This window comes from Gossypium raimondii, chromosome 4 (genome assembly GCF_025698545.1).
Source record: "Gossypium raimondii isolate GPD5lz chromosome 4, ASM2569854v1, whole genome shotgun sequence".
Lineage (NCBI taxonomy): Eukaryota > Viridiplantae > Streptophyta > Magnoliopsida > Malvales > Malvaceae > Gossypium > Gossypium raimondii.
The window spans coordinates 47,855,130-47,870,557 of record NC_068568.1 but is presented as its reverse complement, the minus strand read 5'-3'; the positions used below and the strand labels follow the sequence as shown (position 1 = coordinate 47,870,557).

At 36.2% G+C, this 15,428-nt stretch overlaps 1 protein-coding gene across 1 annotated transcript; it reads left to right on the top strand.

Moving 5' to 3' along the window:
• Positions 1-692: 692 nt before the first annotated feature.
• LOC105779884 (replication factor C subunit 1) lies at positions 693-12,360 on the top strand. The gene is made up of 22 exons (XM_052629761.1): positions 693-958; positions 1,248-1,352; positions 1,722-2,303; positions 2,384-2,451; positions 2,720-2,795; positions 2,876-2,937; positions 3,027-3,175; positions 3,597-3,733; positions 3,945-4,133; positions 4,244-4,365; positions 4,474-4,681; positions 5,325-5,378; positions 5,799-5,968; positions 6,635-6,725; positions 7,509-7,690; positions 7,790-7,829; positions 8,943-9,067; positions 9,942-10,014; positions 10,752-10,844; positions 10,926-11,169; positions 11,739-11,795; positions 11,904-12,360. Exons 1-22 carry the CDS (start codon positions 956-958, stop codon positions 12,050-12,052), a joined length of 2,979 nt encoding a protein of 992 aa, XP_052485721.1. The 5' UTR covers positions 693-955; the 3' UTR covers positions 12,053-12,360.
• Positions 12,361-15,428: the final 3,068 nt, after the last annotated feature.

Here is a 15,428-nt window from a genome sequence, read left to right as displayed (position 1 = left end):
TCCAAAAGTTCAAAATCACTCTCATTCTTTCCAAAAATCCCTTCAAGATTCCCATCAGAGGAGGCAACACCTCCCCCCAAAAGCTTATCTTTAAAAGACATAATCAGTTGTTGATCAGAATTAATAACCATATTAGTGGCTTCCCCATCAACAGCTTCCTTGAATCTTACTTTTTTGGTATTTCGGTCACCGTCAGCGCACGGATCTCTATCAATATCGTAGCTGGAATTTTGCGTCTCCACTAATATAGATATTTCAAACTAAAGTATGTTTAGTGCTATCAGTTGTATATTTCAAAAAAGAAAAAAAATGCATGAATCTAAATTTACTATAATTGTCTGACTCATGTTTAATCTGAATGTTAATTGTGTATTTATGAAGCAATTCTATTTTTATTTGAATTAATCAATGTGAATTGAATGTGTTTGTTTCGGCTTTGACTGTAGTACTCCATAGCTCAGGTCTGATGAATGGACTAGGTGAGAGGTGTTATACCATTAGCAGGAGTTTATGATTCATTGATTATAACGTAAGTAATTATATTGTAATTTTTAAAATTCAGGGACCAAAACTAATTTAATCCCCTTTATAAATGACTAAAATTAAAATTTACCCAATATGCCTACAGGGTGACACACCCCGTACTCGTCCCGCGTACTAATGAATTTATAAGAATCAGGCTTCCCGGGCACTAAAAATGGAAGTAGAGAATAAATAAAAAGAAAAAAAGAGTCCTTTCACTTTCCAGTTTAAACTTTCAAGGAAACCCTACACTGGAAACTAAAGTCCCTGCTTTGTTTGGGCAACCCTTTGATAAGTTTGCTGTTTTTGAAGTTTCATCTGACAAAATTACGAGTGCATTGTTTGGTTAAACCTACATCGGGTGAAATTTCTCTTGCAGATTGTTTTGAGAAAGTGAAATCCCGAAGAAATTGGGTTTGTTTAAGCACCGGATATGGTGAGTTCCTGAACCTAATTTCTTTCAATTTTAAACATGAACAATGGATAGTTAGGGTTTAAGGGTTTTTTATTTATATTAAAAAAATTGGGCTAAAAAAACAGAGGCTTTTTTCCCAATTATTTTTCGTTATTCGTCAAGAATCAAGTAGGAATTAGGGTTCATATATGAAATGTGATACTTTTTAGTTATGAGGGAAATTGAGGTTTATATGTAAAACTTAATTTTTAATTATGTTGATGCTTTGTTTATTTTTGTTCAATGGGCCTTACTTTATTGTTAATTGCAGTCGGATATTAGGAAGTGGTTTATGAAAGCACATGATAAAGGCAAAGGCAAAGGCAATGGCACTGCTTCAAAGCCGGCAAATGCAGCAGAAACCAAAACAGATTCTGTGAGTATATTTCTTGTCTCATGTATGTTTATTTTGTCCAGAATAAGGTTTCAGCATGATTCTCTATTCTTAGACTTTTGGTTATATTGTCGAGATTGATTTGAATGAATTTCATGCATTTCCATCTAAAGATTCAATTTAGGCTGTTTCATAGTTCTGGGAATACTGTGGCTCAATCTATACTTAATGGGCTGGCTCCATGTATTAAATCTTGTACTTAGAGGAGATGCGTGAAAAAAAGCATATGAGCAGATATGGATCTCTACCTGTTGTTTCCCCTATGTAAACATGAAGATGTCGGTGGAACTTGGTCTTAATTGTTTATTTTTTAATCTGTTTTTTTCCCTTTCCATTTTGCAATTAATCAAGGTACCTGGAGGCCAAGAAAATTCTGGCAGAAGGAAAACTAGTAAGTATTTTCCTGCAGAAAAGCAAAAGCCAAAAGATGAACAAGAAAATGAGGAACTTCCAGTCAAGAGAAAAGTTCAAAATGAAAGTAGTGAAAAAGCCCCACCTTCAAAGAAACCAAGCAAAGTCGATGTTGATGATGACTTTGTTCTGCCCAAATCTAAGAACTCTGTTGATGTCACTCCTAGTAAGAAACTGAAGAGTGGTTCAGGCAAGGGTGTTGCACAAAAAGCTGTAGATATTGATGAAAGTGATGAAGATGATGTTAAAGATTTGAAGTCTCCTGTAAAGCCAGGTGGAAAGGTTCGTGGTGGCAGGGGTGCATCAAAAGGCCCAGCTGGCGGAAGAGGCAGAGGTGGTGATATTGACGAAAGTGATGAAGAGGATATTAAAGATTTGGAGTCTCCTGTGAAGTCTGGTGGAAGGGCTCGTGGTGGTAGGGGTGCATCAACAGGATCAGCTAGTGGAAGAGGCAGAGGTGGTGGACGGGGTGGATTTATGAATTTTGGAGAAAGGAAAGACCCTCCACATAAAGGAGAGAAGGTGAAGATATAAAAGCAATTTCTGATTTAATGTTATAGGGGTCTATTGATCTCAGTAACGCTGAATTTCTGTCCTGTCAGGAAGTCCCTGAAGGTGCCCCTGATTGCTTAACTGGTCTAACTTTTGTAATTAGTGGAACACTTGACAGGTATTGTATTTGTTACTCATATTGGTATGCAAGTACTTATTCCACTTGATGTCCTGTGTAAAACTATTCTTGATGCACATGCACATATTTCTCAGCAGCTTGGACCAATAAACAGTATTTTTCTAGGAAGGTTATTATCATTATGATATTTCTTGCGACTATTATTGTGTGTTCTTTCTTAAATATATATTTTTCTTATGAACGAATGACTTCCCTTGATGTTATTGGCTCTTCATGGTCCCATAATCATTGAACTTTGACCTTACAGTTTAGAAAGGGAAGAAGCAGAGGACTTAATCAAACGATATGGTGGTCGTGTTACTGGATCTGTCAGCAAAAAAACGGTTAATACATTTTTCTACCCGATAATAGCTTAATTTCCTGGTCCTAATATTTGAGAGTGGTTAATGTTGTCCATCTGCAGAATTATCTTTTGTGTGATGAAGATATTGGAGGTCGAAAGTCCTCTAAAGCCAAAGAGCTTGGGTTTGTTTTTTATCTTGTTTGAAAATTTTAGTTTGTATCCTATTGGTTTTTTACTCTTGTTTATGCTTAGTTTCTATTTCTTACTGTAGCACTAAATTTCTTACTGAGGATGGATTGTTTGACATGATCCGTGCTTCAAATCATGGAAAAGCTCCTTTGAAAGGACAGTCAAACAAATCTGCAGTCACTGTTGCTCCTTCTCTACCTAAGAAGAGTCCCCAACAGACGGAAGTGAAGGGTATGCTCTAAATATCATTTTTTTCTTTTTTGCTTCTGGTGCATTATTTTAGTGGTCAACTGCATTTAGCAGCATATATGTTTGTTGTGGCATGACTATTACTTTCTAGAAATGGGACTTGCGAAAAGACTTATTCTTTCAAGCCAAAATTTATAATGAAGGCTGATGAATTGTCATTGTTGAATACTATTTGGCAACGTGTAGAATGCATTTGACAGATTATGAGTAGTGGTGTGAAATATGGAAATTGGTGTTTGAGATCAGTCTGATGCTACTATTGCTGAATATTGTTGTCCTGTATATATCTCTCTGTGAATTGTTTCTATGTTGTTTTCTCATGGATGGACTCTGAATGCCATTAATTTTATTTTAAGCGCATGGTCTTAAACTTATCTTGCTTCTTTCATTGACAACTCTTCAGCAACATTAACCAAAAGTCCGAGTCCAAGTGTCTCATCTGCCAAGAAAAGAGGGCAACCAGTCCAGCATTCTTCTCTGCCATGGACTGAAAAATATAGGCCAAAAGTTCCAAATGAAATCACTGGGAATCAGTCACTGGTATGAGTATGTTCTGCCATTGTTTGTTAGTAGTTACATTATGATTTGTCTTCAGAAGGTTAGTAGCCGTATTTTTTACTTGTGCAGACATATCTGATGGCCATTGATATGGGTTTTGATTTACAAATCTTTGTCGAGGAGTCCTGAGTCTGAGCGACTGATCATATGGTAGAAGCATTCTCATTATGATCTCTTTCTGTCATGGCTGCAGGTTAAACAACTCCATGATTGGCTGACACAATGGAACAAGCAATTTCTTGGTACTGGAAGCAAGGGAAAGGGCAAAAAGCAAAATGATTCTGGTGCTAAAAAGGCTGTTCTATTAAGTGGAACACCTGGAATTGGGAAAACTACATCAGCAAAGTTGGTTAGTCAGATGCTAGGTTTCCAGACCATTGAGGTGAAGTTTATTTTACCCAAAGAAATCTTGATTATTAGTTAAATTCTGATTACACTGCACAAAATTTATATACCCGTTCTTGCTTTGTATCCTTTGTGTGTGTCATATAGGTAAATGCTAGTGATAGTCGTGGAAAGGCTGACGCCAATGTTTCTAAAGGAATAGGTGGAAGCAATGCAAATTCCATAAAGGAACTAGTTAGCAATGAAGCCTTGGGTGTTAATATGGACCGGTTTGTTTTTGTGCTTCTTCAGTCCTGCATCAGTACTGCACAGGAATTTTTTAATCCCTTCTCAATTATTTTCTCACTCGAGCTATAAACTTTTAATGGAAATTGCAGTTCAAAACATCCAAAGACTGTCCTGATTATGGATGAGGTGGATGGCATGTCTGCTGGTGATAGAGGTGGCATTGCTGATCTTATTGCTAGCATAAAGATTTCCAAAATACCAATCATTTGCATCTGTAATGACCGCTACAGTCAGAAGCTGAAGAGCCTTGTAAACTACTGTTTGCTTCTCAGTTACCGTAAACCTACAAAACAGCAGGTAATCTTTGTTATTACTTTTATAGATGTTTCTTTTGATTACTGCCTATTTTTTGCTCTGAAGAGCCAATATGCACTGTGTTTTACTAAAATTAGTGCAAGCCTATTTTTATGTTGCTGAGAGCACCAGACTTTGCTGGTTATTTCAGCCACCTGTTATTATTGTTGGTTAATAAACTGTTTTTTGTTTATTAACACTATTGTTTCAGTCCAGTTTTTCTGTTGAGTCCTGTGATCTGTTAAACAAATATAAACTCATACAAGTCTATATTAGTTAAATGGGTCTTAATTTTGTGTGCATCAGTGCATGTGGCATGGATGTGGACTAGGGTTTTCAACAAAGTGCCTGTTGAATCCCAATCCCCCTCCCCCCACCTCGGGTGCGCAAAAATGAAAGGCAAAAAAAGTAACAATATGAAGTTTCTTTCTTATAGCGCTTTTGCTTCTTTGGGGGGATCACGGGTGGGGTTCTCCATCATCATTTCAGTTTCTAACTCTGAACTTTATGCAATTTAATGCAGTTATATGAAGTTTCCTTTCTACACAAATTAATCTTGTTTCTTTGGGGGCTCAGGGGTGGGATTCTCCCTTCTGAGAAGAGTATCATCATTCCAGTTTCTAACTTTGAACTTTATGCATGACAGATGGCAAAGAGATTAATGCAAGTTGCAAATGCTGAAGGTCTTCAAGTTAATGAGGTAAAAATCACTCGGAGTGTATTCCTGTTCCATTGCTGTTCCAAATGGTTTATGGTATAAATTGAGTTGTGATTTAGTGATGGACTTACTGGATTCTGGCTCAATGAACTCTCTCTCTCATTTTGGTTTTGAGATAATTTGTCTACTAAGTTTTGGAGAAAGTGTAATCTAACGATTTTGGCATGTTTTAAGTTGGGATAAATTTACTTTTGGAAGCTCAACACCTTTTCTGTTTTTTGTATTCCTCATTCACTGTTAGGTGTATAGCTACTGCTCTTGTTGTTATGATTATACTTCTTGTTACCCTCACCTAAGATCTGCTATGTTCTCCCTCCAGCTCTTCCTCCCCACCCCTTCCCTTCACCAAAGAAAAAAAAAAAAAAAAGAAAAATAATCTTTTTTTTTTTTTAAATTTTCCAGATTGCTCTTGAGGAACTTGCAGAAAGAGTGAACGGAGACATGCGCATGGCCCTAAATCAGTTGCAGTACATGAGTCTGTCCATGTCTGTTATTAATTACAATGACATAAAGCAACGCCTTCTTAGCAGTTCCAAGGATGAAGATATGTCCCCCTTCACAGCTGTTGATAAGTATGAACTAAGAGCTTATAAGTTTTGCTGGGTGTTGCTCTTTGATTGATTTTTCCTAGATATGATTTCTCTTACTGTCATTTTCTATCTAAAATGGACTTTGGTCTCTTCTGATTAATCATATCTCCTCCCTCTTGCTTCTCTCTTACTGTTTGATCATATGTGCCATATTTGTTACTGAGCTACTTAATCATGGATGTAGCTAATCCTGTATTTTCTCTTAGTATTTATCTCCCTTGTCACTTCCAATAACTCAATGGTTTTGGCAAGTGCAAATTCAAGTTTTACGGATCACAAAATCCTTCCACAAAATAATCCATCTTTTTGTGGTTCATTTGTTTTGTGATGTAAAATATATAGTTTTGGTGCCTCACAATTATGTCACCATTAGAATGTATGTTATTCGCTCAAGCATGATTTATTGATGAGTTTTAGAATTTTCATGTTTTTACTGGTCAATCATTGAGAAGAATTCTAATACAATCCTATTTTTTCCTGTCAATTGAAATCCCTAATCATGAGGCATTTACAAATGTTCAATTGTGCTTGCAGATTTAATGATAATTTGGTTTTACCTCTGTTGAAGCTTATGGTAACCAATATGTTGTTAGTTACTAATCTCTTTCTCCTTCCTCATGTCTCTCATCTGAATCTGTTGTAATTTAGGCTGTTTGGTTTTAATGGCGGAAAGTTGAGGATGGACGAAAGAATTGATCTAAGCATGAGCGATCCTGATCTAGTCCCACTTCTTGTTCAGGTTATACCTTTTCTTGCTTGTCTCCGTAAGTTTGGTTGCTATTATTCATTTATGAAAGATCTTCCTGGAGACCTCAAACCTATTATGTTGGGATTCTCTGAATCAATGAAAAAATGTAGAAAACTTTAGTGCCTTTGTTTGCTGGCCCTATTTCCATGTATTTTGGCTCTATTGGTTGATCATTTCTAATACTATGGTATTTCTTAGAACTTTCGAGACTATAAATAGTATCTGGAAGATGGTAGTAAATCAAATAAAAGTACAAAGGTTTGTCTAGAAATGTTGCTTTTCATTTGTCCATTATATGGTTTTAGGTTGAGTAGGTGTTCTTTTTGCTATGACTATAAACACCACAATACCATAGTGGCCCTCATGAAGGCAGGAGTTTTTCCTTGGTCCTTAGTTTATCTACTGGAGGACTTTATGCTCATTTTAGTTCCTGTCCCGGAAGTGGTTTCCAACTTATGCATAATTTTGGGTGTTGGTTTGTAAGATTTCCCTTGTGTTATGTGAGCTCTGTTACTAGTGTGCCCCACAGCTGAAGATTAGAGTTCTTAGCTTGAAAGTTGCACTGTTCTTTCCTCTCTACTGTGCTAGTATTTTCTAGTTTTAGCTAGTTCGTTTGCATTCTTTTGTGTACACTTGTTTGATTAATTGTTCTATGTTTTTGTTTTGCCTAAACCATCATTTTCTATAATGCAATACTTGCATGTGTGGTGAGACAGTTACCTGTTGCTCATGTTGCAACTACTTGCTAATTGTTGGTATTTTTTCTACATGCAGGAAAATTATATCAATTATAGGCCCAGTTCAATTGGTAAAGATGACAGTGGAATTAAACGAATGAACTCAATTGCCCGAGCTGCTGAGTCTATTGGTGATGGTGATATAATAAACGTGCAGATTCGAAGATATCGACAGTGGCAGCTCTCACAAACTAGTGCCCTTTCATCATGTATCATTCCGTATGTGTTGTTTTCTTCAGGCCTTAAACTATCAAGAGCTCTTCAAATTATTTTCATTTTGCCGTGTGATATATATGTGTATATTTTTTGTTTCATCAGTGCTGCATTGCTACATGGACAAAGAGAGACGCTTGAACAGGTGAGTATTATCATGAAGGTTCTTGGTTGTAGTTATAACTTTTAATATTTTGCCATAATTGTTTCCAGTTCCCTTTTTAAAAAAAATGAACTTGTTAGTTTTTACTGTATGCCTCTTACAATGTTGACAAGTACTGTATGGAAGGTGCTTTAACATCTATTTTTCTACTAGGCGTAAATAATTTTTCAATCCAAAATATTGAATTGTTGTGCTTTTAAGAAATCTGATCATGGCTAACTCAGTTTTTGTCCTTTGATGACTGATGTGCTTATAAGGTTTCATTTTGTTCCCAATCCTGTATTGGAGCTCAGTAGCTTTTGTTTTCATTGTGTTCTATTCTATCCTCCTATTGTTTTTCTTGAAAGGAATCCAATGCCTAAACAAGATGATTATGACTTGACCAGTGCCACTATCTTCCAAGTGATTTGAGTGTGGATGTGTTTATTCTCTTCACTTCAGATCATATACTCAACCGTTGCTTGGAAACCTTCTTACAGAACAACCTAAACTTCCATTGATACCTTTGAAAACAGCAGTCCAAACCAAATAATCTGCACACAGCTACTCCTGTCCTGACCCTAGTAGAGAAGCACCCCTAAAATATGTTACATCAGAATTTCTCTAGTATAGCTTGACATACACTAAAACACAACTTTACCAAACAAGTAGCTTCCAAAACTGTAGCACCCATGTCTTAAATCCCAGTCGATCACAATTAAGAGAATTAAGAGGCATTATCTGATCAGCATGTAAGGCCCTACACTTCTGCCTTGGAGGCAGCTAGAGTCTCGAGGAGAGAAAGGGGACACAAATACTGTTTGGCAACTCTTCTTTGGTGGCTTCTTTTGATTTCACTTTTGCTACTTATTCTCATGAATCTGTATGTACTAGGCAGTGTTTGATGCATTAGAATTCAAGGAAATTGCTACCACATGCTTTTACAAAATTGCCTCCATTAGGAATAAAATCTAAAAGTTCTTGTCATTTTCTTGTTCAGATGCTTAGAGTAGAACCTTCTGTGATGAAGCTTAACTTTTAGCACTTTTATTAATGATGATATCCTGTTGAAATTTAGATAGGTCCTAATATTTAAGGCTGGTCTCATATTTGCAGGGAGAACGCAATTTCAATAGATTTGGTGGCTGGCTGGGAAAGAATTCAACCATGAGCAAAAATTATAGGCTTTTGGAGGATCTTCATGTTCATTTCCTTGCTTCTCGTGAGTCTTGTTCAGGAAGGTAATTCATAATTATGTTTTATAACTATCGTGAGTTTAAAACATTTTGGGTTGTGTTTGCTGAACACATAATTCAAGGCATGCTAGCATCGCTTAGATTTTATTATCCATATCCTCCATTGATATGCATAGCTGAATCTTTGATAAGTTATAATGTTGTAACAAGCTTGAATCATCATTAATGTTTTGCTTTTCTTGCCTCATCATTTATTGCATTTGCATAGCCAATTTTGATAGGCAAATTAACTGAAGCGGAGAGCCTACTACTGAAGTCTGACTAATTCTACTTTTCAGTGCAACTGCTGGCATACTGAGATGTACTGACGCAGATGTTTAATCTCATCAGTTTTATTTGCTAGCTTGATGATCGAACAGCCTTGACATAAACCAAAAGATTCCCATACTCATTTCAGAAAATGCCCTCCCATAATCTGGTTATGTCAATCAGTTAAAGGAGATAACATTGATTGACATTTTTTTAATCAGAACTTTTGTTCTAAGTTTTACTCTGTGGCTAGCTTGATTGATTTTTAGGCATTGGCTTTCAATATTTAAGTCTTATTGTGTTCAGAGAGATAGAAAGTGACAACTGAAGAACTCAATTGAATTTATTTGCTCATTTCCCACATTCATCTATGTGAATGCTCATGTCTGCTTATAGATTTTTGCATGCTTGTGTCAGAGTCATGCCCTTAATAAAAATTATATTACTCATTGACACGAACCGTAGGAGGATATTGAAAGAAGAAGGCAGCTTATTCAACGTTTCATGTTATTTTTACTAGTTCCAACATTTATTACACCTGAGATGACTACCTTGTCTTTGTTGATTTATCCTATGTTGTATAATGTTTTGTGTACTGTAAATGATACAGAGAAACTCTTCGACTTGAATATCTCACAATTCTTCTGAAAAGATTGACCAATCCGCTTCGAGACATGCCTAAGGTTTGAAACTTACATTTTTCATTTGTATGTATTTTACATGTAAGACTAGGACGTGCCTTGTATGACCAGTGCCCTATCATCTAATCCATTTCATGCCTCTATTTTGGGCATGCAATGAACCACTAATGTTATTTGTACTCTTTCTGAATTATATAAAAGCAACTTATGAACTCTTTGTTCTCCATTGGTTTTTATTACTCTAAATGGACATAGGTTACTCTTATCCACCCTTTCTCCCTCTCTACCTCTTTTTATAATTTTTATTAGCTCCTTGTTTGTTGAGTTTGCATGTTTGAGAGATGGGTGGAATAGGGAAGGGGCTGTGTTCATCACTCTTTACAACTATCGATTGGTATCCCTTGCTGTGAATTTTGTTCATTGGAACCTTTGACCACCTCACAATTTGCTTTGCTGCTATTCTTTTGCTTCTGCATGATGCCTGATTTGTGGGCCTGAAGAATTAGTTTCCATACTCTCCTTTACCTATTGCATCTCTAATTTCCTAGTTTCATTTATTTTATTTCTGTTCATCTGTTTATTATGATGCATGTTCATTATTTATCTTGTACCCGTGGCTTCTCCTGTTTCTGTTATTTATTTTATTTTGTTCTTCCATTCATTGTGGTTTGTTGGTGTATACAAACATCTGGATGTGTTTGCAGTTGCCCTTTGTGCCTTGTATTTATTTGAAGGGTTGCTGTTTTAAAGTGTTCCCATTTTTCTCTGATGTGGAGCAGGATGAAGCTGTTAAGCAGGTTTTAGAGTGTATGAACGCTTACTCAATAAGCCAAGAGGATTTCGATACCATCGTGGAGTTATCTAAATTCCAGGTAACGCTACTTCTCTATATAACATGCATAGTTTGTTTGGTTGGTTGGGTTTTTTTTTTTTTTTTAATAATTTGTGCTCAGGGCTATCCAAATCCAATGGAAGGCATTCCACCAGCTGTCAAAGCAGCACTGACAAAAGCATACAAGGAAGGAAGCAAAACACGAATAATACGAGCTGCAGATTTAGTAACTCTTCCTGGAATGAAAAAAGCCCCAAAGAAGCGGATTGCTGCAATTCTAGAGCCATCAGATGATGTATTAGGGGAGGAGAATGGTGACGAATTGCCAGAAAATGATGAGAACACTTCAGACACAGAGGACTTGGGTAATTACTTTTGTTGAATATATGTGTCAAGTCATTTCACATTTACTTACTAAATTTCCCATCTTTCTATTATGTCCTTAGCAATGTCTCACTTGTTTTTAGGCTCATTTGATCTGACATGATCTTGCCAGAGGTCTCTCTACTTTCTGATTCTAAGAAAAATTATTTGTTTACAGACTAAAAGTAATAAGTGAGATAAAATGGAAACACACATACTTTCGAACCTACTAAAGTGGCAGGGGAAATATGTTATACTGCTTACTAATGCGAAATAAAGTGGACAAGGACATTGGATTTATCATTATATCAGGGAAAATTGCGATGCTATTGGCATCGAAGTGAAAGGAAAAAGTTGCTTAGTGAGGGTGTAGAAAGTTTTTTGGTTTTTCACCTGTGTGATGTGTATTGGGCTCCACTAGGCCTTGATTGTACTAGGGGTGCTGGCTGTCGGCCATTTTGTAAACCCGCCCCCATAAGATAATCTAGATCAAAAGTCATGATCTTATGGGTGAATATCCGAATATGTTCATTAAGTAATTATATTTATGCCTTTTGACTTGGCACACCAGAAGGTACTACCAATGGTGAGAAGCTGCAGGCCGAACTTCAGAGTTTGAATTCGAAAGGTAGCTGATGTTATCTCATCCTTTTGTTCTTGATTGATAAGTTATTATTATATTACCCCAACCTCACTAATTAATCATTTTTTAAATATTTTGCATTGTTTTATCCAGGAATCGAAGTACAAATGGAGTTGAAAGGGACAGGGAATTCAAGTGCTAAGAAGGCGCCATCTGGTAGAGCAAAAGGTGGTGGTAGGGCTGCATCTGCAGAAAAGAAAGGTGGGCGTGGCTCGGGAGCTGGTGCAAAAAGAAAAAGGTAAGAAGTGCGTATATGTTAGAGTGGACATTTTACAATTTTGGCAGTGTTTATAAGCAGTGTAAGTAGTATGTCCCCTCGATGGCGACGACGCCACCGCCATCGCTTCTAAAGTCTTCGATGTTGGTAGTGTTTTGGAGAATACTTTTCCTATTTCTATGGGGTTTGTTGCAAAACTGTTTGAGCCCATTTGAGTATGTATGTATGTTTGTTATGAATTGGTGAATTGGGCAACACATTCCGTTAAAACCATCATTATGGATGAAGACCCAAATGCACTTTTTTAAGTCAAAGATGCCCAACCTTAGTGAATCCCTGATGTTTTACACTTGGCATTCTTTTGCACTATATTCGTTTAATCTGAGCCTCCAATTTCCTGACTTGTTTGGTAGGAGTATTGACATTATAATATGCCTCTCAGTCTGCATATCAACAATAGTCATTTGTCCACTTTAAGAGGTCATGTAATGGTAAAGAGTATTATTGTTTTCGAATATGTTTTAGTATGATCAATGATTTTTAGTCACCGCCCCTTTTGATTAAGGGAGGCATTTTACTTATTTTAAAGAGGTATTTTTCACTAGAGTTTCTCATCTTATTTTAAGTTTTAAATTTAGTTTAATTATTCTGTCCTGAACAAGTTATTTTACTACTTATATAATAATTAAGCTCTTCTTTTTGTAAATAAATTAACATTATTGAGATGATAAAATTTTATCATGTAATTTTATGAAAATAATGTGGCATGTATATATTTAGAAAACGGAAATTAGAGCTATAATGTAGATTTTTCAAGTCAAGAAATGAAAAACATGAGTTATAGGGTTTTATATATTTTTATCTATATGTATAATTTAACTATCTTTTACTATTTATATAAAATTATAAGTTTGGAGAAATTATTGAGTTGATCAATATAGGTTTTTGTTGTTTATTATAGTATTAAAATTATCATTTAAAATGTTTTTTATATTAGAATGGAAGTTATATAGTTTGAACTCGTATCAATTGGGTATCTTGACATAAGTTTTAATCACTATAACATGCAAGTCAAGACAATTATTTTAGGGTGAAATACATTTAAAGTCACCCTAAAATAAATTTGTCTTTTGATTACTCTAAATTTTTTTTCCTTTTCTCAATTTAATCACTTTAATTAATAGTTTTATGTTAATCCACTAGTGACATATTAGTTGATTTAGCTAAAACTGAGGTATTAATTATTCCAAATGGATTTTTTTCTCTTTTCTTTGTCGTCATCTTGTTGCCACTCCACAAACCTCTCCTTCACATACTTATACACTGTCGGGGAAACCAATTGTTGGCAACGATGGCAACGTCAGAAAAGATCCTCCCCAAATAGCTAATAACCGCCCATGAGGAGCTTCCACTGCTACCGAGTGACAACGAGAGGACATCGACCTATCATCGGTAGTGCATTTCATACCGGTCAGAAAGTCAAATCCGAGCAACTCATTTCCCAACAAACCTTGTAGGTGGTACCACAAGAGTGGGTCTCTATTTCGCTAGCTTATCCAAGGAGACTAGCGTTGGCAACATGAGATCCAACGGTAGTATTCTCAGGATTTCAGTAAAAGTACTATATCAAAGAGCGCAGTGAGTTATCCTGAAGTTTGATACAGTTAAAAAAGTTACATGTTCACTGTTGCTTTCTTACTATTTCGGCTCTAAAAGTTTTATCTTTTCCCAATTCTTAAGGGATGGCCAACTTGAGCTTCTAGTCTAGGGTGGCAACTCCCCAAGTAATGATAGACTTGATGACATGTTCATTTTTACGCCATGTGTAGTATAGTAAAGAATTTGAAAACTAAGCAATGGTTGATGGTGAGGATTACAAAAGTAATGTGTGGCTTTATGCGCTTCTAAAAATATTACCAACAATACTTGAAATTCATCCTTTCGAGGTTTGAGAAAATTACAGATATATATATATATATTTTTATTTTTGAATTTCATTGTCTTCTTACTTGACCTAACAGGATTGAAAACTTCTTTTATTAATCCAAACCAATATTTTCAGAATTGGACTGGTCGGCCGAACTAGGAACCTACCGAGGTTTTGGTTCATAGATAAAGGCTGAACTAATTAATCAAATTAAAAGAAACAATTGAATAAATTTTCTTTTTTTTTAAATATATTTTTTTATTTTTATGGTTTTTAATAATTTAATTAATTAATAGAGACTCACTCCCAAAGTGACATCAAATATCCTTACCGATCAAGCTCAAAACCAATCTCAAAATGTTAACCAAACTCAAGCAAATCAAAACTTTTAAACCTACTACCATGACCCCTACAACTATTATGCTCAGCCATATCCGTACTAGCAAATATATTACGAGGCCTATCCAAACTTGCACAACCCAAAACAAGAACGCTAGCTCTCAACAATTCCTAGAGCCACAACAACAGTTCAAGAACAATTCAAGCAGTCTCAAGAATTCCAACCACAACTACAACAAACATACCGCAACTCAGAGGGAAGCTAACTTAGTTCATAGGTAGACACAAACATGGGTTCATGGACCAAGAAGAAACCCACGATAGGCAGTTTAAATCTGAAGGAAAGCAACCTGCGTGGGAGCATTATCAACGTGATAGTTTGGGGGCCAGAGAAATGGACCCTCTCTCTTAAAAGGATGGCTAGCTCATGAAGTGTTTTGTTTATAAGTACAACAATAAATAAAGCTCGTCCGATGAAGATTGGAGGGTTACTTTTGAAAACATGGATGCAGAAATGGTTCTAGATGAGACGGCCAATGATCATTGTCAGTAACAACTTGGATATGTGATTTTGATGTAGAGCAGATTTTCATCGACAGTGGTAGCGTGGTAGAGGTCCTACATTGGAAAGCTTTTTAGCAAACGAGTCTTTCAAAATCACAGTTAGGAAGATAAAGCCCCATCTATGGCTTTCCTAACCAACCGAGGCATAAGGCTCCATTATCCTACATATAACCAAGGGAGCTAAGGACCATACCGTGACAGTTGACGCAAAGTTCTTAGTGGTAGATCAGCCTTCAGCCTTCAGCCTTCAACACTATTGTTGGGAAGCCGTTGATGGAAAAAAAAGTTAATTTTGGCTACCCTTTAGCTTGACAGGCAAGTTCCCCACCCCTCGATGAACGAGTTACATGAAAGTCAACCAACAAATAGTAAGGCACTGCCATCTTATGTCTTTGCAGTTGTCACAACAAGGGATCTCTTCGAGACAAGGTGGAAAAACCCGTATAAACATTGGCAATCAGGTGAATCTCTTGGACAAGGCTGCTCTCAATTTAGAAAGCCAGGATATGGGTCCGAAATTAAGTCTGTATAAAGCAAATTTCGTCGAGTAAACCGACAATTTCCCCCTTTT